Source organism: Poecilia formosa, unplaced genomic scaffold, assembly GCF_000485575.1.
Source record: "Poecilia formosa unplaced genomic scaffold, Poecilia_formosa-5.1.2 Scaffold16, whole genome shotgun sequence".
NCBI lineage: Eukaryota > Metazoa > Chordata > Actinopteri > Cyprinodontiformes > Poeciliidae > Poecilia > Poecilia formosa.
Window position 1 is genome coordinate 3,568,879 of NW_006799955.1, and position 27,044 is coordinate 3,595,922.

The 27,044-nt window shown below is 39.2% G+C and overlaps 3 protein-coding genes across 9 annotated transcripts in view; 1 reads left to right on the forward strand and 2 right to left on the reverse strand.

Annotated features, from left to right (window-relative positions):
• Positions 1-12,649, forward strand: part of LOC103134342 (FERM, RhoGEF and pleckstrin domain-containing protein 1) — a 60,105-nt gene extending 47,456 nt beyond the window's left edge. For 4 of the 7 annotated variants that reach the window (XM_016668685.1, XM_016668684.1, XM_016668683.1 and 1 more), the window contains 14 exons: positions 555-733; positions 1,401-1,490; positions 2,946-3,079; positions 4,744-4,825; positions 4,911-5,148; positions 5,238-5,368; positions 5,501-5,569; positions 5,819-5,908; positions 6,127-6,209; positions 7,355-7,467; positions 7,638-7,867; positions 11,058-11,165; positions 11,673-11,824; positions 11,904-12,649. In XM_016668685.1, the coding sequence (XP_016524171.1) occupies positions 555-733; positions 1,401-1,490; positions 2,946-3,079; positions 4,744-4,825; positions 4,911-5,148; positions 5,238-5,368; positions 5,501-5,569; positions 5,819-5,908; positions 6,127-6,209; positions 7,355-7,467; positions 7,638-7,867; positions 11,058-11,165; positions 11,673-11,824; positions 11,904-11,985 (1,781 nt within the window). In that variant the 3' untranslated portion in view covers positions 11,986-12,649. Of the gene's footprint in view, positions 1-554; positions 734-1,400; positions 1,491-2,945; positions 3,080-4,743; positions 4,826-4,910; positions 5,149-5,237; positions 5,369-5,500; positions 5,570-5,818; positions 5,909-6,126; positions 6,210-7,354; positions 7,468-7,637; positions 7,868-9,760; positions 9,883-11,057; positions 11,166-11,672; positions 11,825-11,903 lie in introns of all 7 variants that reach the window. The other 3 variants (XM_007546550.2, XM_007546553.2, XM_007546551.2) reach the window with 2 other exon arrangements.
• Positions 12,650-13,042: 393 nt separating this feature from the next.
• On the reverse strand, positions 13,043-18,347 carry rdh1 (retinol dehydrogenase 1). Its single transcript, XM_007546555.2, has 6 exons — positions 17,584-18,347; positions 16,257-16,292; positions 15,824-16,154; positions 14,983-15,241; positions 14,242-14,405; positions 13,043-14,159 (listed from the first exon to the last, which is right to left on the reverse strand). Exons 1-6 carry the CDS (start codon positions 17,584-17,586, stop codon positions 13,933-13,935), a joined length of 1,020 nt encoding a protein of 339 aa, XP_007546617.1. The 5' UTR covers positions 17,587-18,347; the 3' UTR covers positions 13,043-13,932.
• Positions 18,348-18,661: 314 nt separating this feature from the next.
• On the reverse strand, positions 18,662-26,790 carry dhrs9 (dehydrogenase/reductase (SDR family) member 9). The gene is made up of 5 exons (XM_007546556.2): positions 26,657-26,790; positions 20,699-21,022; positions 20,270-20,528; positions 20,014-20,177; positions 18,662-19,084 (listed from the first exon to the last, which is right to left on the reverse strand). Exons 2-5 carry the CDS (start codon positions 21,009-21,011, stop codon positions 18,861-18,863), a joined length of 960 nt encoding a protein of 319 aa, XP_007546618.1. The 5' UTR covers positions 21,012-21,022; positions 26,657-26,790; the 3' UTR covers positions 18,662-18,860.
• Positions 26,791-27,044: the final 254 nt, after the last annotated feature.

Below are 27,044 nucleotides of genomic sequence, written 5' to 3' on the forward strand. Positions count from 1 at the left end.
GAGAGACAGAGAGGGAGTTGGGCGTGTTGCAGCCACAACATAGTAAGTAAGCTGAGTGAACGTTGTCGGAGCAGATGACAGTAGTTAAGTGGTTCTTCTCGATCAGCCTGCTGTTTGTGTCAGCTTGTCCCTTTATTGACGTGGCGTAAAACGGCTGTCGTGAATTCAAAGTGAGTCATGACTGATTTTTTTTTAATTTTTTATTATTATTATTTCTTTGCTCTCGCTAAACAAAACCCCCCTTGCCAGTTCTACCTCACTGCATTTTATGATTCAGCATCAGTGGATTGTTAAATAGCTTGGATTTCATTAGCACTCCGTCATCTGATTTGGTTTAAATGTTATCCTCAAATGGTAAAAAAAAATCCACTAAAATGTCAAATTCGGTTATCTTCCTACAATGTGGCAAATTGCACCCGTCTGTGCTAAAATGATTTAAATAGAGAATCTTTTCCTCAGCTCAATTATGTCCCTGTCTTTTTAAATTAACACAAACTGACATTTTCCTTCCTCCCTCTGGATTTTTTTTTTCTTCTTCTGTGGCTTCACAACAGGTGTGGCTCCCCACAGCCCTCCGCCGTCCGGACATCCCCACGGGATGGTGAACGGTCAGAAGTCCCTGGAGTTGTGCAGCCACAGTCTCGACGGCCGTCAGCCTTCGCCTCTGACCAGCCCGCTACTCAACGACGCCTGCAGCATTCGCACTGATGATGAAGATGAGGTCCGGAGAAAGGTTTGTAAACTAAGCTCTCAAACCTTTAAATCAGTGTCCCTGAAAAAAAAGAAAAAGAAAAAAGCATTCCAACCACCTGACGCTTTGCCATTGGGATGGTGTTTTCAGGGTGTTTGGCAGTGTGACCACTTTTGGTTTTTCATGTCAATAGTCTTCCACCTAAGTTGTGGACCTCTGCAGCTCCTCCAGAGTCACTGTGAGCCTCTCAGCTCCTCCTCTAATGAATGCTGTTAAAACCCATGTCTTGCTAGGTTTGCGGCCACGGTGCGCTCTTGCCACTTTGGTTGAACAACTGTTGCCTTCATGAAATGTTCAAAACTAAATATGTTTCACAACCCACCTCTGTTTACAACTTCTTTGCATATTTAACTCTGACCTTTACAGTTACATATTGGACTTGGAGGCATCAGAGTAAAAAAGGCTGAATTTAAAATTAAAACATTTGTTTATAGATTTTTATTTAAAACAAGTGTAAGACCCGTGCATTATTTCTTCTCATGTCATAATCGGGCTCTGGTTTGTGTTGGTCAATTGCATGAAATCAGAATTAAACACATGGAAGTCTGTGCTTATAACCCAAATCACAAGGTACTAAATATCCTGATGAATGTAACTAAAACCAGGTGCTGCTACCTTTTCAGTATCTTCTCTTATGCTTGCTGTCCAGAGGTTTCCCACTGATCGAGCCTATTTCATCGCCAAAGAGCTGCTGACCACAGAGAGGACATATCTAAAGGACCTGGAGGTGGTGACTGTGGTAAGATGGCCACACGTCGGCATGCCTCTCTGCTGCTTGGTCTCCCCCATACGCTCGTCTGCTCGGGGAGAAGCACTCTCATTGTTCTGGCTTAGCAGCTTCGTTGCAACACGACCGCCAAATCACAGAGATGGGCAGCGACACACAAACACTTTGGCAGAAGCGATTTCATTTTTTATTCATTCCCCACTCCCGAGCTCCGAAATGCATTTATCCATGTCACACGAGGTGGTGAATACTAAACTGTGTTTGTGTTTAAAGAGGATGTTGGATTTAGCGGCGTGTTCCCTCTGTGCGCGCCTCGCTGATTTATTCGATTCTCTCGGATTTTATTGGCTGGATGCAAGCGCGCACACCCGGCTTCGTTTGATACCGTCTCAAAGTAAACCTGGCAGATAAACAGGATATTAAACGTGTGTATTGCTTCTTCATCTGTAATTGAGGATGGTCTTTTGTTGCCTGATTTATCACATGAGGAAAATGGTGGCTTTTCTCATTTTAGAGACTTTACTATTTAGCTTGAATTCTTTTTGTCATTTAACTGTATATGTTCATGTGTTTGCATGCTGTTATCTCCTTCCCACATGCTGTTTGGTGTTGCTTCGGTGTTGAGGGTGAAGTCATCTGAATAACAGCTGGAGCTTTGTCTTCAGCCCTTATAAAGAAACACTTACTTTTCCAACAGCCCATTTCCCTTTCCCATTAGAGCTTCTGAATGAAGCTGCTCTCAGTCCCGTTCTGCTACACAAAACATGCTTCTTTTACCACCAACCTGTCCTAATGAAACAACTGAGTAAGAATGATTATTGATCCTTCTTTTCAACCTCAGTCAAGTGAAGGATTTAGAAGTTGTCACAAAGCTTAAAGTTCATCAACAGGAACACAGATAAAGGGGATTCCGGAAGCAAGTTTCTGTCATCGTTCTAAGCAAGTTTCTGTCATCTAACTTTATTTGTAGAGCACTTGTGATTCAGTCAAGTTGCAGAAGTGAAAATCAGGAGGATGGATAAAAAAGCACTACAGAAATATATTAGATAAATTATTAGCTGAAGTAATTAAACAGAATAAACAAATGATTATATTGGTGATAGAGAATGAGGCTGTGTGGAAACTTAATCAGATTAGTGAGGAAAGGCTGGAGATATACATGCATGCTTTTACGCGTAGCAAAAGTTTGACTTGCTACCCTGATTGAGCCAATAGAGCATGATAACACTAGAATGCTGACGGTAAAGTAAACGTATTAAAATTAACATTAGTATGGTAATACATAAAGGTTGGTATTAACAGTTTGCAGAGGCCCAACTAGAGTCCCCACTTGAATCTGATAGTGGGGAGTCAACCTCTGTGATGAAATACCTGAGGCTCAGTTATTCAAGATACAGTTCATCTAAATAATGAGACTGTAAAATCTGTTCCCATGTGCTAATCTGCTTTGCAATATGTGTTTTCCAGTCTTTCCAGAGTGTTGTGGGAAAAGACGAGGAGACCCCTGACTCCCTGAAGAACACCATCCTCTCCACCTTTGAGCCGCTTCACAAGTTTCACACTGGTTTCCTCAGGGAGGTGGAGCAGAGGCTGGCTATTTGGTGAGCCCCATTTCACTTTTAAACTACACCCAAGATCTTATTTGAAGGCTTTCAGAATGCAGTTTGGATTTGGTCCAATTTATCAGAATTTGTTTCTATTTTTTTATTTTTTTTTTTGAAAAGGTAGCAACCCAAGCAGCTACCATCTCCATTGCTCCAAAAATACTGGCCTGTGCTTTCCTGTGGGTTTGTGCTGTCTGATGTGCTCTAATGATGCAGTGCTTTATTGGGCACACACACACACACACACACACACACACACACACACACACACACACACACACACACACACACAAAACCCCACATGGAGACTGTGAAGCATAAACACAGTCAAGCTGTTACAGTTTGCAGGCGTTTACTGGTGATGGTCAGATGCTAGAACTTCACATGGAAGCTTAAAGTGATAGCGCACTTTACTCCACTGATAAGAACTACAGTCAGACGTGAATGCAAATCTCCTTGGCCTACATAATGTCTTTTGCTCTTGGCTTTGCCTATTCAAATATAAAGGTGAAACTGTTGTGAATGTCATAGGGAATTTGTCTGGTATAGATGAAGCAGGATGTCTTTTAAACACAATTATATTTAGTAAAAATAATGAATAACCTTACTGAGTACAGTATTTAGATCACTAATAGCCCACAATCCTGTGTGGGTGATTTCATGCTCAAGGGAGACACCTGCTGGTGGAACACCAAATTTTCTTGGTTTTCCCTTTTGTAGCTGTACTGGGAATCATATTTGAATAAATCGAGTTAAAATCTAAAATTTTTTTGTGGTACAGTTGATTAATGTTCTGCTACCTGCCCACATTAATATTAATAACATGTATTCTTGTATATTGGAGGTGAAGTTAACTTAATAAAATATATGTTAAATGGCACTTTTTTTATATTTCACATTTAGAGCCACAAATTAAACATTTTCTGCGTATTTGATGTCATAGATCAAGAAAAAGTACTGAATTCTTTTGATGTGAAGAGTAAATGGCAGACGGTTTTACCAAGAAACACAAAAGGCAGGTTAGAAGGGTCAGATTAAAGAGTCAACTTTGTTGTGAATCATTTAAGAAACAGAAAACACAGAGAAGAAGATATTTTGGTCAGATGAGATTGAAATCGATCTTTTAAGTTTGCATGCAAAACGCTACATGTGCTAATATCTAATCCGGCACATTAGATATTAGCATGAACATGCCATCTCTGTACTGAAACATGGTGACGGCAGAATCATCCTCTGGGAATGCTTTTGTTCGTCGGTAACATGGCAGCTAGTCAGAGTTGATAGGAAGGCAAAGAATCCTTGAAGAGGCAAAAGACTTCAGGCTGCGGTTGAGGTCTACCTTCCAGCAGGACCTGCAACAAACATTTAAATAGACTCAGGGGAGTTGGATAAAAATACATGTCACACTTGTCAAACTTTTATTTGTTAAATTTGAAAACCATACATCTTTTTTTTCCCCCCCCTGTTTTGAAATTTGTGGTTGCGACATGCCAAAAAATGTCAAAGTGCTCAATCTGTACATCAAAGGAAAAGTTAGTTACAAAAGATAGAAAAAAATAAATAAATAAATCAATGAAATATTTGTTCTTTAGCTTTAAATCTTGCCTGACGTTCTTGTGTTTTCGTGAAACTGCAAAACTATTTTATGCACTGTTGCGTAGGGAAGGACGTTCCAATGCACACATTAAAGGAGACTGCCAGCGCATTGGAGATGTGATGCTGAAAAACCTTCAAGCTTTGAAGGTGACTCCTGACCTCAGGTTAACGTCGTTGCTTTTGGAAACCAGCAGTGTTATCATCCTCATGTATCACACTTCATGCCTTGCAGCCTCTGACAACAAACATGCACAAGCACTCTGACATCCTCCTCGAGCTGGAGAAGGCGTGCAAAGCGTCCCGTAGGGTGGAAAATTTATGCAGAGACTTCGAGCTGCAAAAAGTGTGCTACATCCCCCTGAATGTCTTCGTCCTGCGACCTCTCCACCGCCTCATCCACTACAAGCAGATCCTGGAGCGCCTGTGCAAACACTACCCAGCAACTCATGAGGACTTCAGGGACTGCAGAGGTGACCAGAGCTTTCAGAGACTCATTCAGCATTTTTTTTTTTTCCTGGTTTAATCTAGCAGCCACGTGATATGCGTCGTTGTTCTCCAGCTGCTCTGGCAGATGTTTCTGAGGTGGTGGACCAGCTCCAGGGGAGTCTAATCAAGATGGAGAACCTCCAGACGCTGCTGGAGCTACAGAAGGATTTGCTCGGTGTTGACAATCTTGTGGTTTCTGGTCGAGTGAGTCTGAATTATAACAGGAAAATTATTTGCCCAGCTTTTAAGACATGCACACACCTAGTATTTCATTATTATTATTATTATTATTATTATTATTATTATTATTATTATTATTATTTTTGTCTTTTTCAGGAGTTCATCAGGTTAGGCTGCCTTAGCAAACTGTCCGGAAAAGGCCTTCAGCAGCGAATGTTTTTTCTGGTAACGTTCATCTTTCTTCAGCTCCTAACACTAATCCAATTATTTAGCTGAGTGATCTCAGCAGAATGAAACGACGCTTTCATCTGTTCCTGCTTTGCGTTATCCAGGTGGGGTTTGGCAGCTTCGGCGCCACAAACACGCAACACATGTCCAGTTCAACGCCTTAAAAACATGCGCAGATTAGTTATATAATACTCTAATGGTTTTTATTTCTCTCTCTGTCCCCCTCTCTTGTTTCCTTGGCGGCAGTTTAATGACGTCATTTTGTACACGAGTCGAGGGATGACACCGACCAATCAGTTCAAAGTGCACGGGCAGCTGCCTCTCCGTGGCATGACAGTAAGTGCTGACTGGCTGTCACCAGTTTGTCATTACTACAAGAGGAGCTGCGCCCGTTTCCCTCTGAAAATACACACACTGTCAGGACAACCAGAACGTACATTTCCTTTTCATCCTCTCTCCTTGCTCCTCTCCCACTCTGTCTATTTTTGTTGCCTGCTGTCCCAGATTTTTGGAGCTCTTTAATGTCTTGTTCTGCTTTCTTTGTGCTCCTCCAGATCAGAGAGAGCGAGGAGGAGTGGGGTGTGCCTCACGCCTTCACCCTGGTTGGACAGGGACAGTCGGTGGTGGTAGCAGCAAGGTAAATAAGAAAGTAGCTGCCCTGTTCTTTAAATGTATTAAACTAGTTGCGCAAGTGATAGGAATAGTAAAACAATAGCATCGGGGGAATGTGGAAAATGGGTTGAGCTGATTCAAAACAGCAGATCTTTCACCTATGGTCATGAGAAAATAAATAAATAAAAACAAAGATCCTGGATACAAGCAGCTAAAATTGAGCTTCCTCCATAGAGGTGCTTAGCTCACCCATCAAGGGTAAGAAGCTCTATGGACTGGAGTTTGGAGAACAGCCACAGCCACTTTGTACCAAAAGGAGTGCAGATAAGGAAGCACTGGCATGTAATCAGGATGCCTTCTCTTGGACACGTTCCACTGGGAATGTAGTCCTGAACATCCCCAGAACTTCCTGGAGGGATTATTTATCCTGTCTGGATTCGTAACAAATTACGATCCCGAAGGAACGAGCAGTGAGGTGCTACCAGGGAGAAGGATGTCTGTGTTTGCCTCCTTCGTAAATCCTGCATGTGCTAAGGGTTTACAAATTGTTTCATAACTGATTATTGTGCTATGTTTTCATTATGCGAAGCACTTTGAACTGCCTTGTTGCTGAAATGTGCTCTTAAAATAAACTGTAACATAATTTTCACTTTATTTGTTTTGTGTGTTTCTTCAGCCTCTCTGAAGCCAGATTTATATTTCTGTTATAAATCTGTGCTGTGATTACACATATTTCACGCAGATCAAAAATTTCATTTCAGCGTCCATTTAGTCGTTTTCATCAGAAGATAAATCCAAATGTAAACCCAGCTGCATTCACGTGTGCCCACTTCTCTTTCACGTTATCTATTTTAACAGCTCATTTATTTGCCGTCTTACATTAGTTTGAGCTTCTCAACACCTCCTTCAGCAGCCATCTTGTCTAATCTGCTGGCTGGTGAAAGGTACATATCAGTTTATTTAAAACCATTTTTACTTCAATGAATTGATTGGATCTATCCAGTTTCCATCCTGTGCTGGTGTCACAGTGGGGCAGAGTTTGAAGTGAATATTTCCCAGAAAGGCTGAATGAAGAACACACGTCGTTCCTGTGCTGCTGCTGTTAGCAGAACTGTTTGTAGCCTCGAGGCAGAGTGACATGTTCCTGCTTTCCCTCCATTTGTTACCTAGTTCACTGACAGAGATGGAGAAGTGGATGCAGGACATCAAGATGGCGATAGAGACGGCAAAGACCAGCAACGGTCCCACGTCGGACGTGCTGACCTGCACGCTGACTGATAACAGTAAGTTGGAGGATGAACAAAGAAAACGTATTGAACTATTACGATATTTGTGCTCGGACATTGACATTTGTGAACGTTTTGCTGTGAGAAAGAAACGGTAGGTGAGCAGAACAGCTGAGACCCTGGGTCCACGTTGATTTCAGGATGATCTGACGCTGTCTGTGTTTAAGCTCCTCTCTCCCCTCACCAACCCTCCCGCTCCTTGTCCAGCTCTAACCACCTCCCGACTTTCCCAGAATGCCCGGAGGACTCCTCGGCGGAGGCAGAGTCCGAGGACGACACGTCAGCTTTAAATACGTCGCTGGAGAAGCCCGCAGCTCACCGTGGCAATACCATGGTGCACGTGTGCTGGCACAGGAGCACCAGTGTGTCCATGGTGGACTTTAGCGTAGCTGTGGAGGTATCGGCCAAAGCTCAGACATGCCCTTCCTCCTTTTCCTCCTCCTCCTCCTCTTCCTGCTGTCCTGCTGTTTTCTTCCTCTGTTTCCCAGTCTGTGCTGTATATCTGGATTGATTCTGGTCTCTCACTTGGAACAGTGTCCTTCTGTGCTCCTCTGGAATTAACCTGTTTCCTTGGATTAAACAATTAGCTATCAAGAACCAACAGGAAATTTCACTTCAGTAATTTTTTGAAAACAAAAAATTATTTTGTAGAAAAGAAAAATGGTGGGAAGTTCAACGTAGAACGTCAGCAACTTTAAAAACACACAAACAAATTACCCTTTTTTTATATATATATATATTTTATGATTTATATTTTTTAATTAAAATATGACACACTGTACCTTACTGAACAAACATTTTCACATTTGGTTACAATCAAAAACCCAACTGTCTTGTTTTGTGATTTTAATTAATATACCGACACAAAGTGCAGCATAGTTTTGAGATGGAAAGGAAATGGATCTATGTTTTCAATTTCAAGATACTGGTGTTTTTTTTGTTTTTGTTTGTTTTTTTCAATTTACTTTCAATTTACTTTTACAGAAACTCTCTATCCAATTTGACTGACATACTTTTATCAGTCAGATTGGATAAAGAGCTTCTGTAAAAGTGCCTTTCAAGTCTCGCCAAAGATTCCCAAATGGATTTGGGTTCTCGGTCTGAACTTCTCCATTGCAGCTCTGGTTGCACGTTTTGTGTTGTTCCTGCTGCTGAAAGTGGAACGTCTACACCAGTTTGAATTTTTTGCAGGCTCTAGCAGGTTTTCTTCCGTTATTTCCCTGTGTTTAGATTCCCTCTCCCAGAATAAGAAAACCACCCCCACAGCATTCTTCTGCCACCACCGAGGTGGTGTGCTCAAGGTGATCTGCTGGATTAGTTTTCCACCACACAAAACCTTTTGGATGGAGGCCAAAAAACTTCAAGTGGACAGACATGCCTTAGTACCTTTTCAGGTGTGTCACAGTATTTCTATTTTTGGATTTAAAAAAAAATAGAAATACTATTTGGGAGTATCAGAGTGGTGGGTTTTTGAATTTAAATACACCCCACACTTTCCAGATATTTATTTAAAAAACAACAACAACAACAACAAAAAAACGATTTTTCCTTTTCCTTCCCTTCACCATTATGCTCTTTGTGTTGGTGCATCACAGAAGTGACAAAAGTCAGAGGCATACATACTCCCATATAAGAACCAATTTTGAAATATTTTAAGGAAAACAATTGTTTTCACTTTATGGATTTTAAACATTTTCTCTTTGTGTACTCACCAAAACAACTGCAGACGGCAAATTTTCCACATTTAAAAAAAAAAATATATATATATTTACAACCCAGTTATCTGAAATATTCTCTCTGGTGAAAAATTTGCATTTAGTCTTAACACGCTAAGAGTTGCTTAGGTATTTTTAAATGACTTTAATGTCGATCTTCATGTACAGTCAGCAAGGTTGCCGTTTGAACTTTTCCCTCATGTGGCAAAGAGCGCTCAGTGTGATGTCCGGATCTAAACTCGGAGCTGCTGCTCTACTTGCTTTCTTGCTGCTTCTTGAACATAATATCTCTGAGTGTCTCTAACTGAAAGCATTATGTTGGTTTGTTGAATGTTCTTGTCCTACATTAACAGAAAGGATCTTGATTTGTGAGGTAGCGTCCTGCACCAGTTCTGCTCTCCCTCTGTCGTCGTAACAATGTCCTCTTCACAGCTTTGCCTGGACACACTGTCTGCCTTGGTGTTAACCCCTGCCACTGCATGCTTATGTGTAACCTACTCAGTTTCTGTGTTTCTGTCCCTCCCGCCCTCTCTGTCTGTTTCTCTCTCTCACATCTGTGCATTCCTCCGTGATAGAGGAGCCTAGTCCAGTCAGGGACAAACAGGCCCCGAATGGCCAGGGACCTGTGCCTCTGTCTGTTATCTGCTGGTACCGAGTTCAGAGCCTCTCCTTTAGCGAATCCTGCAGGAGTCTAGAGGTAAAAGAGCCAGGCAGACAGGAAAGGCACCTGTTTGTGTGCTTGAGGTGCCGACAGAATGTTTTTCCAAGTTTTACACGTTTGCTTTTCTTTCAGAATCATCACAGAGTTGAGTCAATCTGTTTTTTTTTTGTTTTTTTTCTCCAACCCTAAAAAGACAGATCAGGCGTTGAAGTGTGACATAGGGGAATAACAGATTTAAGAGTGGAAAATATTACATGTCAGGACGAATATGGGGAGTGTTCACCTGTATTCAGATGAATACATTAGATAAGGTTTTTATCTTACACTTAAAAGATTCAAATAATTTCAGATGCATTTCTAATGATTATTTTATTTATTAAGGAAAACAGCTGTCTGTAATATGAAAAACGAATAGCTTGTTTGACTAATGAATTGAACGGATTAAAAAATATTGAAGTTAGCTAAAATATCTCATATCCTGCCCCAGTCTAAAGAAAATAAGCACTCAATAGACTTATGTAGAAAATGTCTTTTCTTTTTCCAACTTCAGTTCTTGTTTTCTACCAGCCATGTCACGTCTAATAAAATATAGTAGAGATCCAGTTTATTTCTAACAAGACATGCAGTTGTTAGGCTCTTTTAAATATGAAACATTTCCCAAAAAGACTTCTATTTCTGTGCCTCAATTATTTTCCAAAACAAAAAATGTAAAATGTCTTTATTCCTTTCAAGAAAAGTAGGAGTTTGACTAAACAAGTAGGTTATTTATGTAGCAAATAAGATCAAATCTAAAAGGGGTGATTTACAGAACCATGACATTTTTATCTAGGTAGTTTACAGTGTATCTTGAAAGTAACCAGAGCTTACCCTTTGTTCTACATGTTGTTTTGTTACAGCCGTATTATTAAAATAGTTCAATTATTTAAATTAAGACCAAATGCACTGTAAAAATCTGCTATGGAAAAGAGAAAGAAATAAGAAGCTACCTTATGTGTTAGGACAGTTTTGATTTTTATTTGGTTTTGGCAGAAAAGATTGAGAAAGGATTACATAGAATATGAGGAAACAGCACTATTTAACCAACAACAGGTTTATTTCTTGTACACATGTTTCGAATTAGCTTAAATGTGACTTTTTCTTCATATTTTTTTGTTGACCGGTGTCGTCGTGTCACTTCCTAATTAAACATGTTCCTGTCCTGTTTTGACCAGAATCAGCTGTCGGGAAACCTGCTGCGAAAGTTCAAGAACAGCAACGGGTGGCAGAAGCTGTGGGTGGTCTTCACCAACTTCAGTCTGTTTTTCTACAAATCTCACCAGGTGACTAACAAACACAGGTCAATGCTGTTTGCACAGTGAACCCTTCCACTTCTCTCTCTCTCCTGCCGTTTCCCCCTCCTCCAGCATCACATCTCGGTGCAGAATATCAGATAGAGGTGCCATGTTAGCTGCGAACACATGTTCCCGTGCACGATTTTTATTCATGCTTCCCGGACACACACAAAAAAAAGTGTTGGGGAACAACATTTGACCTGAGTTTAGTCAGGGTCACTTTGCAGACCAGAAAACTACGGAGAACATGGAATTGAATTCAATTCCCAGGTCTGAAAAAGGTATTGGCGTTTCCAAAGTGTATTCCCTTTTTTATCCACCTTACAGTCTCTAGGTTTTGCAGCCTCTATATAATCTGGCCACTGTAGAAGTATTTGCAATGGGTTTATTGCAAACTTTGTATTTATATTTCCAAAACAAAGCTGCTGTTTGTTTGCTTTTAACCAACCTAAAAAAAGTACATTTTGAAATTCTTTCTATGGAATCTTCCCACAGGATGATTATCCTTTGGCCAGCCTCCCTCTGCTGGGATACTCGGTCACTGTTCCCGCTGAAAATGAAAACATTCACAAGGACTACGTCTTCAAGCTACATTTTAAGTCTCATGTGTACTACTTCAGATCGGAAAGTGAATACACTTTTGAGAGGTAACTCTGTACTCTTTTTTTTTAAAATTCATCTTTAGTGTTTGATTCGTTTCTCTAATAAGTCCTAATTCGCTGGCAGGTGGATGGAGGTCATTCGCAGTGCTACGGTCTCCTCCAGCCAGGCCCGCCTCCTGAACAGCAAAGATCCCCACCCTCACTGATTCAGTCGGAGTTGATTTTTTTTGTTTTTTTTCCCCCCGTATCGCATATGGGTGGCATCTGCCCGTCTCGTCCTGCCCCGTCCCTCAGCGACACTTTGCTTTCCTTCTCTACACATCTGGGACATTTATACATGTGTACATGCACACTTTGTGCTCTTTATTTTTTAATGCTTTAAATGGTGACACGTCCGCTGGTTTAGACTGCATCAGAGACTGCGTTTTTATTCTCCAACTCTAAAACCTCTTTTTAACGGATGTCATTTTATACAGCTTTTCTAACGGTCTGAATCACTTTCCAGACTCTGGTTTTACATTTTGTCATTTTTGCAGCGGGAACACGTGATGTAGACTCTTTCTTAGGCGGTAAAACTTCTCCCAGCGTTGTCAGTTTTGTTTTGAGCTTGAAAGTTCTGAGCTGCATTGTCAGTGCCAAATTGGTTTGTAGCAACGTCAGGGACTTTTTAAGGAGTAGGATGGGTCCCCCTGTCTGCTCATAAGAAACAGACCACCCTTTAACTGTAAAAGCTCTGCTCCCAGCTGGCCCAGCACAACATTGTTGTTGAAGAAATGGATGAAAGCATACAATTATTTTACTACCAGTGGTAGCTGCCATCATCACAAATGCTGTCTTAAATAAAGTCATTCTTCTACTTGCTGATCTTCATTCTATGGAAACTGAGTATTTTTTTTTAAACCCTGGAGTTATTCAGCTGGATGGGACACGGCGATGTCTGTTCATAATTGCTGCATTTTGAGGGAATGTGGAAGTGAAAGCTGTAAGGATTGTGTGTGTGAAAGAGAAACAAAGTAAAAACTTTCAGATCAAAACCATTCGTCATCCTGACTCCTGCGTTCAGGTGTTGTTATGGTCCTGAATGAGGGAAGATATGCAACTAAGTGTTATGGAATGGAAAAAATATGATTCTGCTTGGAAGTTTCTGGGGTTTGTGTGTGTGTGTGTGTGTGTGTGTGTGTGTATGCTTTTGGTTTTTGAGACAAGAAGGTTTTTGGAAATTAAAGCTATACATACTTAACCAAGCTCAGATTTTTATTTTTATTTTTTTACTTTTATTTTGGAAGCAGGCAGAATGGTTTATGTTATCAGAACAGTACAGTGACAATTTTTGACGATATGACCTGCAGATGGCGAAAATGTTGCTTCACAGCAACCAAAACTACAGGAATGCACTCCGAGTTTTCTTCTTTAAATAGTTGCATTACGTTTAAGGTAATAGCTCCATATTGATAATAACTAATCGTAACATGACATTTACACAATTCAACTGAAAAATAAACATCTGTCCAGAGGAAAATTTATTTAGAATTTGAAAGAAATTGTCTCAGTATTGTTAATATCCGCAGATCTGACACCAGTTCATTGTCTCAGGTCATGAGAATGTCAGAAGTAACTTTCCGGTTTTATTGCACTAAACCAGGTGAAAAGACTGTACAAAATCCCAAGTTATGCAGTCAAGACTTGCGTTTGAGTTTATTAAACTCTAGTAATTTTTCAATGTTGTTGTTCCCACAACTGTCCAGGAGAGGGCAGTATTCGTCTAAACAATTTTAATTAGATGCTGAGCCCAGGTTTTTGAGATACTACTATATCAAGGATTTCTTCGATGGGAAGCATGAAATGACATGGACAGTCATTTCTTTGTCATTGCTTAAAATTGGAAAGAAGAGGGACATATCATTCAGGTGCAGCTTGTACAAGTCAAGTGGGTGTGAGAAAATAGCTCAGCTATATAAATAATCAAAAAAGTTTAAAACCAAGACTATAAATAAGGTGGGAAAATCCTCCAAAATCCACAAAATTGCAGTGCATTGCTCAGAGATTTTTATTTTATTTTAAATAATTCATTTCCAGGATATTTTCGTCCTTCCAGGGAATGCCAATAAACATTGAGGGCATGTTTTGCTACAGTGTGTATAACCATCTTTTATTCAACTGCTTGCTTTATCTTTAGGTGAGGGGAGGAGCACATTTACAACGAAGTCTGAGACAAACGAAGGCAGATAGGACAGAGGGATCCAGAAAAACTTGGCATCCCAGCCAGCTCCATAACGTGTGCGCGGATGCTGAGCAGTGAGAGCATGCTCCATGCACCAGGTAACCTTGGAGATATCCGGAGAGCACAAGATGTTCATAGAGAAGCCCTGCATTCTTATATCTGTAAAAAAAAAAATCAAGATTTGGTGAATTAAAAGTTATTTACTTATTTGAGAATTTAAACGAGCCGCTTTTCTACTCACAGTCATCTAAATATGTGGCACCGTATGAGTCCTTAACGTCTTGAGGAAGGCGCGCCCACAGCCTTTTCAAGTCAGCATTGATGAGATCTACACTGGTCACACCGGTCTTGAAGAAACCTGGCTCAATGATGCTCACTTTTATACCGAAGTGCTGCATGTCCCTCCTGAGAAGATAAAGACAACATCTTTAGTCCCATGTGGACGATTGTCTCAAATTCATCTCAAACCACAACAAGACCAATGACATGCTCAATGGCATGAGCATATAATTAGTTGACTAAAATACTTATACTCACAATAATTTTTTTTATTAAAAAAATTAAAATACCCAAAATATCAGCCAGAAACATCGAGGGGATGTCACTGCGGGAGATGTCAATGCCAGTATTATCTGTTGATCTAACTACTGTAGATTTCATATCCCTAGAAGCATGAGAAACGGTCATCGCCTCTTAGTTGAAACACATTAAACAAGACTCCTTTTCTACATGTCCAGGTCAGTTTTGACTTTTTCCGCCCTTAGAGACAGTTTGTGACCCACATCAGGCATTTCCTTTTCTTCAAGTATTTTGTTTACAGCAGACATTTGCTCTCTTCTAACCTTAGTGGAGCTGTTTTTAAAAAAATAACTGCATCTTTTAATCTGTGGATAAATCTGGCAATACTATCCAGGTTAGCGAGCCACATCTCTCACCTCTAATTTAAACACCTCAAATGCAGAGAATGTTTTCATTTCTCTACCTGAGGCTGTCAGAAAAAGCTTCCACACCCCATTTGGACAGACAGTATCCTCCACCGGTGAGCGACAGCCTCCCCAAAATGCTGGCCACGTTCACCACTCTGCCCTTGGCTTTCTTCAGGAGAGGCAGAAACTGTAGGGTTACATCAATAACCCCGATCAGATTTACATCCAACACCTTTGCAAAGTCCTCCAGCTGCATCCATTCTGTCGGTCCAATGGGAACCGACCTGCCAGCATTATTTACCAGCCCCCAGAGGCCTGCGGGGGAAAACAGAGGACAATCAGCTAATGGCACTAAAAACCCACAAAACAAAGCTCTCCTGCAAAAGACGACCTTAAAATGTTCTTTGATTTCTTGCAGTTTGCCATTTATATCATTCTATCTGAAGTTGTCTGTCCAAAGTTGTGTAGGTATTACAAACTTAATGAGCACCGTACATGTCAAATAACTAGTTTGAAGCAAAAAAAAAAAAAAAAGCATCTGTGAAAATGTTCAAGTCTTGTCAAAAAATGTCAAATAAAATTTGATCTAGGTTACATGAATATGCTTTGATTGGTTGTTCTGTTGGAAGCAGAACCCTCTTTCCAATCTTAAGTCTGTTTCAGCCTTTAGCTGCTTTTCTTCCAGTATTATGCTGTATTTAGCTTTTTGTGTATTTTACCATCACCTACTTCCATGCTCATACTGAGGAAAAGCATTCCCACAGCATGATGCTGCTACCACCTTTTTCCACACTTAGAATGGCATTTACTCCGTTTCTGGTGATCAAAGTACGTACACAAAGTTCTCTGTCACTTTCACTACAACTGGTACCCCTGCAGTGGTCCATCCCCGCTCACCTCGCTCCCCCACCTCTCTCCTCACAAACTCCACGACACTCCGGATGCTCGCGCTGTCTGTAACATTCAGCAAGAGGGTCTTCAGTCTGGGGCTTGTCGCTGCTGCCAAATCTGCAGCACCTTTCTCTGTTAGACATCCAGCTATGACCCTGAAGCCTTTCTGGTCCAGCTGTCTGGCCAGGAGGTTCCCAAAGCCACTGTCACAGCCAGTGATGAACACATGCTTCTGACTGAAACCACCAATCCTGTAGGAATCTCTGATGTAGCAGCGGACAGCAGCGTAGCAGGCCAGAAGTAACACACAGGTTAAAACCAAATTTGACAGAAGAACCTGAGACAAAAAAAATATTAAGATGCCAGTTTATATACATATGTCAGAGAGGGAGCGAAGAGACGAAGATGTGGTGCGAAGATCAAATAAAAATAAACCTACCTCAACAAAACCGCTCACTGCTTCATCAACTTGCACCTAAGAGGATAAGACTTTAAATGACTCAGTCATTGAATCAATTCAGTTTTATCTTACAGCGTGACAATTTTGTCATGTTGGTCAAAATCATGTCAAAAATACTTACCAAATTATAATTGCATTAATAAATTAATGCAATATTTTTGTAGCTCAAGAATCAACTAAATATGCAATATTTTCATTAATATTTTCATTTATTATGCGCTTTCCAGACACATGGTGCTGTTTTACCTTCAGTCACACACACACACACACACACACACACACACACACATTAAATACAATTATATAATATTATATCCAACTTTTTGTATGATCTTTTTTTCCTCATTGTTTTCTTACTGTTTCGTGTTTTTTACTGACAATGAGCTGTGAGGTTGTTCATATTGCATCCTGCTGTCCCCAGTTTTAACTTAGTCCAAAACCATAAAAGAGAGGGTGGGAGGCGTGGGACATTGAACACACAACAGGGATTCCACATAGTAATAGCAGCTCACTTCTTGGGCTGCAACAAGTTTTAAGGTACATTTCTAAAATTGATAAGTTTAGCTTGTTAAAGCCATGTTAAGTCATTTCACCAATTAATTGTACAACACACTAAAAGGAGTTTATCAAAAATACTGGACAACTGGGTCTATATAAGACATCATAAGCATGTATTTAATCATTAGTAGACTTCTGGTGACAAAAAAGTGGAATTTTATAGATTTTTATTACATCATAGCAAAGCAGTCATATTTTGACATTTAAAAACACAGAATTAGTTTCTATATTCCTTTTTATACAATACATAGAAAATCCCTATTTGCTTTATTATGACAAAGCCAAAACAAACTGAAGAAGCTAACTGTGCTTTCATTGAATTTTTTTCAACTTCTATGCATGAAAAGTCAAACTGTAAAAGATACAACTATTCAGAATAAACTGATTGGAGGCGTCACAAATTATACTCGATCTACAAACTGTAATACTTGCACCTCTGTGCTTTATCAGCATGTAGAAAACAATCAGCCTGGTCCAAGTGTATAAAGAAACAAAGGGAATAACGTAAAAAATATTCTTGTTTTGTGCACCACATCATCATTCTATTGGAAAGCCAAAACCAAGAAACCTCGATGCAACTGCTTTCATCTTCCACCAGAGGGTAGCAAATTTCAGTAAAAAATGTTTTTCTTTAAAAGTAAAAAAAAATCCTACATTTACCTCTGAACGAGTTTTTGATGATCATCACAGTTGATCATTTCCAACACGAGCACCAACAAATATGAAAATAAGAATAATGTAAACATACCATGGTTACAGCTCTCCAGAAGTAGCCGCTTCTCACCTTCAACTGTACAAATTAACCGAGCAAAACTTGCCGGTGAAGTTTGCCGCTTTATCTGTAGAGTCAAGGTCCATAGCAAATATAAGAGAAGGAGTAAATGGTTCACCAGCATGGACTTGTGAAAGAGACCAAACAAGATTACATAACTCTGTTTTGATAACCGCGTTCCCTTTACCTCCAAACACCACTGACTTGGTCGAGAGCAAAGGTTACACAGCCCCAGTAACGCGTTACTAAGTTACTTAGTCTGACTACCGGTAGTCAGACTAAGTAACTGTAGTCTGAGTACTGGATTTGAACTCGTTAATTACTCGTTACTGAAAAAAGTGGCCCGACGTCAGTAACGCCTTACTGACGCGTTACTGACGTCCCGCTGTCTTTGTTAATGTCAATATATTACCTGTGAATGACGTCGAGTTTCGCTTTGCGCTCCAGAAAACTGCAAACATCGAGACTAATACGAACAGCGCAATAATGTGAAAACAGACACGAATGAACGAGTTCGTAAAGTTGTGCAACTAAACGCCATTATATTTAGTAATATTAAGATAAGTGTCACAAATCTATGCAGCGGGACATCTGAGTCGTGGAGCCGCAGGAGGAGCGCTGTGAGCTGCGCTCTGACACCAAACGCAGGGCCGTAACGCAGAACCTGGACGATGGGGCGGGGAGGGAGGAAGAAGGAGGAGGAGGTTGGGGGTCAAATATCCTATTTATAGTTTTCCAGACAATACTGGAACACACAAAAACAATTACAAATTACTAAAGTTTTTTTTGTACTGTTTTAACCATTAAACAATCTCCCCTTCAGTTCAACCTTATAAGTGGATGTTACCATTATAAAATAACTTGCAATTAAATATTGGCAAAGATCAATGTAATTATCACAGGTGGCTGAAAGTAACTAAAAAAGTTAATTTTAATGTAACTTAGTTACTTTCCAAATCAAGTAATCAGTAATCTAACTAAGTTACTTTTTCAAGGAGCAATCAGTAATCAGATTAAAGTTACTTTTTCAAAGTAAGTATGCCATCACTGCACAGCACATTATTGTTTCTGCTTACTCTATAACTAATACAGAAACTTTTATTCAAAATACATATGTCATACAGAAAACTTCATTTTCAAGAAAGGGGTGACAGATTATTACAGGACTTGAGACGTAAAGGATGTTGACAAAGTTTGTCAGATGTGTAAAGCTAACATTTAGTGTTGTGAAAATATTACGCACAGGACGTTTGTCAAATCACAGATGCTTTGGGTTTGGGACTGTATCGAAGGAAAAATCCATCTGAAAGCCAAGTTGGCATGTATGACATGGGCAACCAGAGGAACTTGGCATCCCATCCTGGGGAGTAGCGGTAGCGAGGGTGGACGGAGGCGATGGCGTGTTCCATACAGTGGACTACCTTCCTCAGGTCGCTGTCTCGAAACTGCTTGAACCTTTCATCCAGCTGCTCGAGACCTGAAAGACAGTCAATGTTCTGCAGTGGGTGATCCAGACATGATTTAACTTCCATCTTAGGAAAAATAAATAAATAAATAACCATAAAACTGACTGCAAAGCACTTTGGCTGAAGCATGAAATGGCTGATGCATGAATAAAAAAAAAAAAGGTTTAAAGTGCAAGCTCCACTTGGTCAGGGCAGGGTAGTGAAGTTTCAAAGTTTCCTTTTTCACAAGTATTTGTAAATCTAAATCAAACTAGTTTCTGTTTAGCAAAATATGTACTGAAGATTTATCTTTGTACTTTCTGACTCTGAACATTTATCTAATCTACAGTTAAATGCTTAAATGCCTATAAGCAGGGAAGCTAAATGTATTTTTGCTTATTGCACAAACTGTAAAAGGTCAAGTTTCGCGTTCAGCCTTCTGTCAGTTCATGAAAAAAAAACACCTTACATCTGCACTACCATTAATCTTATCTATCTGCTAAATACGTGATTTAAAACAAAAATTTGTGAACTTTTATGAAGCCTTTTTTGAAGATATCCTGTGCAACATGGCTTAAAACTGAAGTACTGCAAATACTTTTTCAAAAGCAAACATAAAATTCAGGTACTTAATGGGCTGCGATGTCAAAAAAAAAAATAAAAAAATAGGTTCCAAATAGAGGCATAATTTTGTAAAACCTAAGAACAAGGTTGTTTTTAACCTGTTGAATCTCTGCTGAGCTCCAACAATGGTTTAGATAAGTTTAAAACATTTCAGAAAATGTAAATGCAGATTGATACAATTCAATGCTCCTTAAATGTATAGGTAAGCCTCTAGTCTATATCTATGGATACAAAGGACATTTTAACCACATGCCATTAGGAGTGTGGGCATTTGGGCCTGATTGTTTCTGTAATGAAAAAAAAAAGGGTAAAGATAAGCGGAGATATTAAAACTCACCTGTCTCCAAGAAAGTATACCCATAGTCATCCTTCAAATCCTGAGGTAATCTGTCCCAAAGGCTCCTGAAGTGTTTTTTCAGTATCACAGTGTCAGTCACACTTGTTTTGAAGAAGCCTGGCTCAATGCACAAAACTTTGACTCCAAATGGTGCCATGTTCAAACTAAAACACAAAAATACACATAAAAAAAGAAGGCAATCTCAATCAAGAACAAGGAAAAATAAAAAAAATAACAAAACACTGGTCCTTCTTACCGCAGGCTGTCATTAAAGGACTCCACTCCATACTTGGACACACAGTAAGGCCCCCCAAATGGACTGATTCGCCCGAACACACTGGCTACATTTACCACTCTGCCCCTGGCCTTCTTGATGAGAGGGAGCACGCTCAGAGTGACGTCGATCACTCCATTGAGGTTGACGGCTAGCATGGATTTGTAATCGTCAATGGTGAGCCATTCTACGGGACCGGACGGCGTGGAAACTCCAGCGTTGTTCACAACAGCCCACAGACCTGAAACAACATAAGCACAAGATGAACCCTGGGATGGGACTGATAAAACTCACATCAGTGAGCGAATCCGCTGTTTTAGGCTACATCAAAATAACCAGAGTGTCTCTGCTAATTATTTCTTCCCAACTTAATCAACTGATAAAAATAAAACTGGGGAGGAAACCACTCACCTTTCTCTCCAACAAGGGTCTTAATGAAAGCCGCCACCTTTTTCACACTTTCAGACTTGCTGACGTCCAGGGAAATGGTTGTCAGCCTTTCGGAGGAGACCTTCTTCAGCGCAGTTTCACCGTTCTCCGTGTAGCAGCCAGCAATCACACAAAAGCCCAGCTTGTCCAGATGTTTGGCCAGGCTGTTCCCAAACCCGGAGTCACAGCCAGTGATGTACACATATTTGTCCCCCTGGTTGGGAACTCTTTTGCTTTCTTTGTACCAGCGGTAGACGTACCAAACAGCCACCAGCCCAAGGATATACAAGAACATTGTTTTTATTTCTGGACAAAGAAAACAAAAATAAAATCACAATTGTGTTTCAACGAACAGATGTTCTCATTAGCTCTGCACTGTGCATCTCAAAACTTTGAGACAAAACATTTATAATATCTTCAAAAAGGCAATTAACTTTAGAAATTCAATTCAAACAGTAAACTCATAGATTTATTAAACATTTATTATACATGTTCTGCATTAATAATGTCAGCTAATATATATATATATNTTACTGGAAAGTTCAGTGGAAGAAAAAAATGAAGTAATGTCCATTCAGAAATTCTGGTGAGGGTCTACAGTAGTTTGGCAGAAAGTTTTAGAGAACTTTATCATTTCCTCTGGTGACAAGCTTTGTGAAAAGGATGCTTTCATTTTCCAGCAGGACTTGGGACCTCCCCACACCGCCCAAAGTAGAAATACTAAAGCCTCAGTCGGGTTGATTGTCCTGGCAACTGGCCTGACCTACATCCCACAGAAAGTCTGTGGAGTATTGCTCAAAGAATGATGACAGACACCAGAACCAAGAACTCGGATGACATAAAGCTGGGCTTCCCAAACACCTCAACAGAGTGAAGCGGTGATCACCTCCAGGCCTAACTGCCCAGATGCAGTGGGAGTGTAGCGCTGCTCTCTGGGGCCTGCAGGGAGTGATGGCAGCATGAAAGATACCCAGCCAGATAATAAGGTAGTATGCAGGGAAACCATGAGCTACATGACATGTTTTTGTTGTTGATTCTGTTTTTCACATAGTCTGTGGTTAAAGTGTGTCTGCTGGAGATTGTGCATCTTAATTGATTATTTTCTGTTTATGTACAAGTTGAAGTAAATATCCAGTGTCACAAGCACACTCACAGAGCAAAATGGGAAAATGGCCCTATTGGGGCAATAACTTATAAAAAAAGTTATGTATAAAAAAAAAAAAACAAAGGCAAGCACAGAATGCATATTGCAGTGCAAATATATACTTTTCCTTTCCACTCAAATTCCCATCAATATGCTTTGAAGCAACACTCAAAACTCACTACTGGGTTGACATTTCCGTACCAAAAATAATTTCTTGTTGGTCTTGTTGAATATTATTAAAAACGCTGTAAAAACTGAAGCTTGGATTTTTATTAACTCTAAGAAATAATATTCAAAATGAACGTAAATAAAGAATTAAAATATATCACCGTGTTAGGAATTGATACATAATTTTCACATTTCCATTTCACTTTATTAAAATACGTTAAAGATTCTCCATTTCACTGAGCTGCTCCTATAAGTAGATAAAAGCAAAGCATTTAACGTTTTATTAAAGAAATTTAAACTGAAAGAAAAAAATGGAAAAGAGACGGATAAATAATTCTTGTGCTTAAATATAATTCTAATGTTGCGACAGAGAAATCTGAAGCACGTTTTCTCCTTGTGTGCGTCACGAAAGACCTGTCAGAACAGAGGAAGAAATTGTCAGAGGGAAGTCTGGCTGTAAGTAGGGTTTGTGCAACAGCACAAAAAATGTTGTGCAATAGAAATAACAAAGGCAAATGAGAAGACAGAGTACTACTATGTAAAGCATCTGATAAGGAAGTAAGTTTGTTATCTCTTGTCAGTATTATACACATCACAGAAAGGAAGAGTGTCTAGAGCAGCTATAAATGGCCACTTTGTAAAAGACAATATGTTTCTGTGAGATTCAGAGCAATAAAAATAATAATGAAATCATCTTGTAGTATTAATTCTGTCATAAAACCTGTTACTTATCAGAGAACAACTATCAGTAAAAACAGTATGTCTCTACAACGACAAGCTACACTTTATGAAAGCCTCTCAGGGTCTGAGCTTAATAAAATGTGGACTTGGTCAACACTGCCATGCGATCTGAACATATATACTCTAAGCCACCACTCTGTGTAATTATAAACAGTAAGTTTAGTTTTTGTGTGTTTAAAAGAACTGTAAATATGTGCTTCAATGAGAAACACAAGCTTAATGCAGCTCACATTTCTTTAAAGTGAAGGTCAAACGTATTTTCTTACAATGAAAACGAGCAACGTTCTGCACCTTTTTCAGTAGCATGGGTCTGTTGAAAACGATTCTCTGCTCGAACAGGCCTGAAGGGCAGGTCTTACACCCAGCAACATTTGGGACATTATGGGGAAAAAAGCAAGTATAAGGAAGGCCCCAACTACCACTAAAATCACGTATAGCAAGACAGATTTAATTTAAGAATTCGGGGCAAATTGTTTTCTTGGTGAAAAAGTGTTGCCAAGAGAAGTTGCAAGACAGTAGCAATTACAAAACTGGTAAAAAAAAATTCAGAACATGTTGGTGCTAGCATCAAACTCTAAGTGCAACTATGTTGAGTCAGATCTACACATCTAATAGTTTACAGATTACTACGTCCTATTTGTATGCAACTGTCACAACTTTCAACTTTAAACTAAAAACTGTTGAATAATTAACAAATTACATTAAATGTCTGAAGTTACAGCAATGTTCCCTCCAACTGAATTAGTATAGGTTATTTGTTTACCTTTAAAAAAAAGTCAAATCAACAGATTAAATGCAAATATATTAAAATGAGAAACGTTTCCCACCTATGTCAGAAACACATATGACTGTAAAGTAAAAAAACCTCACAGCAGACATAAAAAGGAAGCAGACAAAAAGAAAACAGTTACATTACTGAGAAAGAATTCTAGCTATGATGAGTATCCCAAACAAAATCCACATGTAAGCATGTTTTTGCAAAGACTCTAAAGGAATATATATCCTCAAAAAAATTAAGAATGCTTGCTTGGACTACGTATTAGATGGGTACTGGCATAAAAGTATGACTTTAAAAGGTTAGGGTTTCAACATAATTAAAATGTTGCATCCTGATGTTCCTTCTGTTAAAAAAAAAAAAAACAAGATTCCAGATAAGTACTAGAGGCCCAGGGTTTTCCCCGACTGTATGTAACAAAGAGTAACGCGGCGTTCCTCCTTCAAGGCCTGTTGCTGTACTCTGCTGGTCAGCTTAAGGTAACATTTTAGAAACAACTGGCAAGCTACAAATGACATGTATGTTACCTCCCTGCCTGGAGGCTCAAGCAGAGCAGGAAGCTGGACTAATTATTAGCCAATATCATTCTGTTACACACCCAGTTGCACAATGGGGGAAAAAAAAAAAAAAAAAAAAGCATTCTGTGCAACTTAAATCTACTACCAAGCTTTGCAGAAAATAATTATGATAATCAACATGCTATTTTTTTTTTTGCATTTTGTTTACATAGGTCTTAAATAAAAGTAATTAGATTATGCAATGCTGCATTGTTTAAAAATTTTTATACACGCAACTTTAAAGCTTAAAAACATGATACCTCAGATCAGCCTATGGTTAGCCTGGGCAGCTTCAGGATGGCAACCAGTGATGATTGCAAGATGAATTAAAGATTTTTCATTTTAATGAAAACCTGTTTGAACACGTTGGCCTCACCAGTCATTAGGAAAACTAGAGGGGGTTAGAATATTGTAAAAGGCCATCTGCAATAAGACAGGAATTTTGACTATTCCTGTACTCATCAGTGGCCAGTGTGACAGTGCTCTTTTCTGTGGTCATTAACAAAACAGAGACGAACCAAGCCTCGTAAGCTGTGGGTAAAACGCGAAAGATTACAATCCGAGTTTTTCACACGTGCAACTCGGAGCCAGGTAATCTAAAGGCAAAATAACATTTATGTGAAATTTTTGATTTTTGTGTTGTTTTTCATTTAAAAAAAGCAATAGGACAAATCTGAACTCTGCAAGAAAATGTGTGATAAACATTAAGGGCAAAGATTTCTGGAGCAGAAAGATCAGGTTTCCGCATCATGAAGAGGGACTTTGTTATCAGTGCACTGTGTTTGGTTCGTGACATTCTGTAACAGCCAGAAATTCAGCACCAAGATCTTTAAAGGTGTTGAGAGTGAGATCTTAACATGGATACAAAAATCAAACCCCCAGTGTATGATCATGTTTCTATTGTGTCTTTTTATCCACATTACAATGGGTGAAACACTGCAGTGTTTTTGCTACTTTAAAACATGGGATTCTTGCAGTAAGATGACACCAAGGAAGAAACACTGATGTAACACAGCATTTACATAAACATCCTATAAAAATAATAAAAAAAACAAGGTATAACTTTTATTAAAAACAGTGTTTATTCTTACAGCATTTAAAATGTTATTTGTTGTAATAATAATGTAAGTAAAATGATGATGATTTATCAACTTATGGAATAAACTGTCACTAACTTTATTAGTAGGGCTAATTTTTGCAGAATACTATACGCTTTTGTCATCCTACTTCTTATAATAGTTGATATCAGTTGATATTCAGTCAGGCTATTTGCCTGCGAAGAGCCTTCAGTCCTGATCGGAGAGATTGGTAGCACTAATTTAATTTCCAAACACAAGTTTCTATCCGTGAAATATACCTTTTGAGTGCAGCAAAGAAAAGAAAATGTTGTGTTCTTTCAACTAGAAGCAGATAATCTGGTAGTACAGCAACAGGTCAGGGAGGGGCATTCTGTGCTCCCTTTGCTCCATACAGCTGAAGAAACCCCTGGCAACTCTGGCCCTTTGTATTAAACTACTGTAAGAATGGCATGTGTATCATTGTTTGCCGTTTTAAAAGTACAACTATGTAAAACCTTGATACAGTACTGCTTATACAACCCAGGCTTATACAGCAATGCAACCAAAACTGTGAAATGTGTTCCAACACAGCCGCTATATTAATAAATAATATATAAACTCACAGAAAACAGACCTGATGGATGAAGCCGAGTTACACATTAATCCTGTAATCCTAAGACTTCTTACATGAGCTGTGCTTGTTGAAACTTGTGAAGATTATCTTGCGTCAGAACCAATATGTCATTAAATAAAATAAAGGTAAGAAGACAAGAAAATAAAAATAAATAAATAAAACTATGGTCCTGCATTTTGTAGAAAAAAGACCCAGCAGTCCTTAATGCTTCCTGAACGCTGCCGAACTTTAAGGCTTGGTAACTGGCTGAACAAGGTTCGGGAGTCACGCAAAAGGGACAGGATGAGAGGAGGCTCATCCAGCATACATCCCGTCAAGTTTAATGAGAGACGGCTGTGTTTGCTATGCGGTCAGATAGTTTGCGCTTCACCGGATACATGTGTAGCGCAAGCTGGATAAACAGGTTGTGTGTCACTTTCTTAATAATGTGTAGGTGAACAACATACTGTACATACTGTAGTAAAAGAACATTTACTTTAGCAGTGCACAAATAGTCAGCAGTCAGGGTTTAGACAGGTTAACGTAAGCACATTTGATTATAAACAGCGTAAATGTTTGTTTGATTTAGCCATGTTATGACAAAGCCGAATTTAATTTTACTGACCAGAAAAAAATATGTCAAGTAAAACTTAGACAGAAGTAGCCTACATTTATTGTTTTAGATTTTTATGCACGCCGAACACGTTATTATTATTATTATTTAAATAAAGATTTTAAGAGACACACTCCAAACAACAGAACTGTCCAAAAACCCCTATTTCTAACTGTATTCAGACTAACGTCCTGTACAATATTTCTCCCGCTGGTCTTCTAGCCAAAAACGTCTAATTTACAAAATCATAAAAAAATATCTTTATACTTACCAGCGTTTTCTACTGCGGTCACTGCATGAATTGGGGCTGCAGTCCCAAGAGGAACAGAGAATAAACTGGAAATTGCCGCGAAGTTTGTTTTCACCCGACTTGATTTGGTGACTTTCCACCCTGACTTCCGGCGATGTCAGTAGACATAGCAGATCAGCGCCACCTACTGGTTGAAATTATAATTACAGTCTTCAAGTGCACTGTGGCTTTCATTCCTCCTCCTATTGAACATTTCGCACTTAATATTGGTAAAATATTTGTATGTGAAATGTAGCACTGTACAGGGAAGCATATTAATTATCAGCGCTCTTGGACAAAAAAGATCAAATAAGCCCGAATGTTTAATCTTTTTATTAATCTAGCAGCGCAGAAAGCACATTACTACCTT

Coding starts and splice junctions, on each gene's coding strand:
- dhrs9 (XM_007546556.2), bottom strand. CDS start 21,011: ATGTTCTTGTATATCCTTGGGCTGGTGGCTGTTTGGTACGTCTACCGC. Junction 20,529..20,698: donor GACCCTTGTTGGAGAGAAAG/GTGAGTGGTTTC, acceptor ATGTTGTTTCAG/GTCTGTGGGCTGTTGTGAAC. Junction 20,178..20,269: donor TCCTTTAATGACAGCCTGCG/GTAAGAAGGACC, acceptor TTTGTGTTTTAG/TTTGAACATGGCACCATTTG.
- rdh1 (XM_007546555.2), bottom strand. Junction 15,242..15,823: donor GAGAGAGGTGGGGGAGCGAG/GTGAGCGGGGAT, acceptor TTTCCCCCGCAG/GCCTCTGGGGGCTGGTAAAT. Junction 14,160..14,241: donor TGCCACATATTTAGATGACT/GTGAGTAGAAAA, acceptor TTTTTTTTACAG/ATATAAGAATGCAGGGCTTC.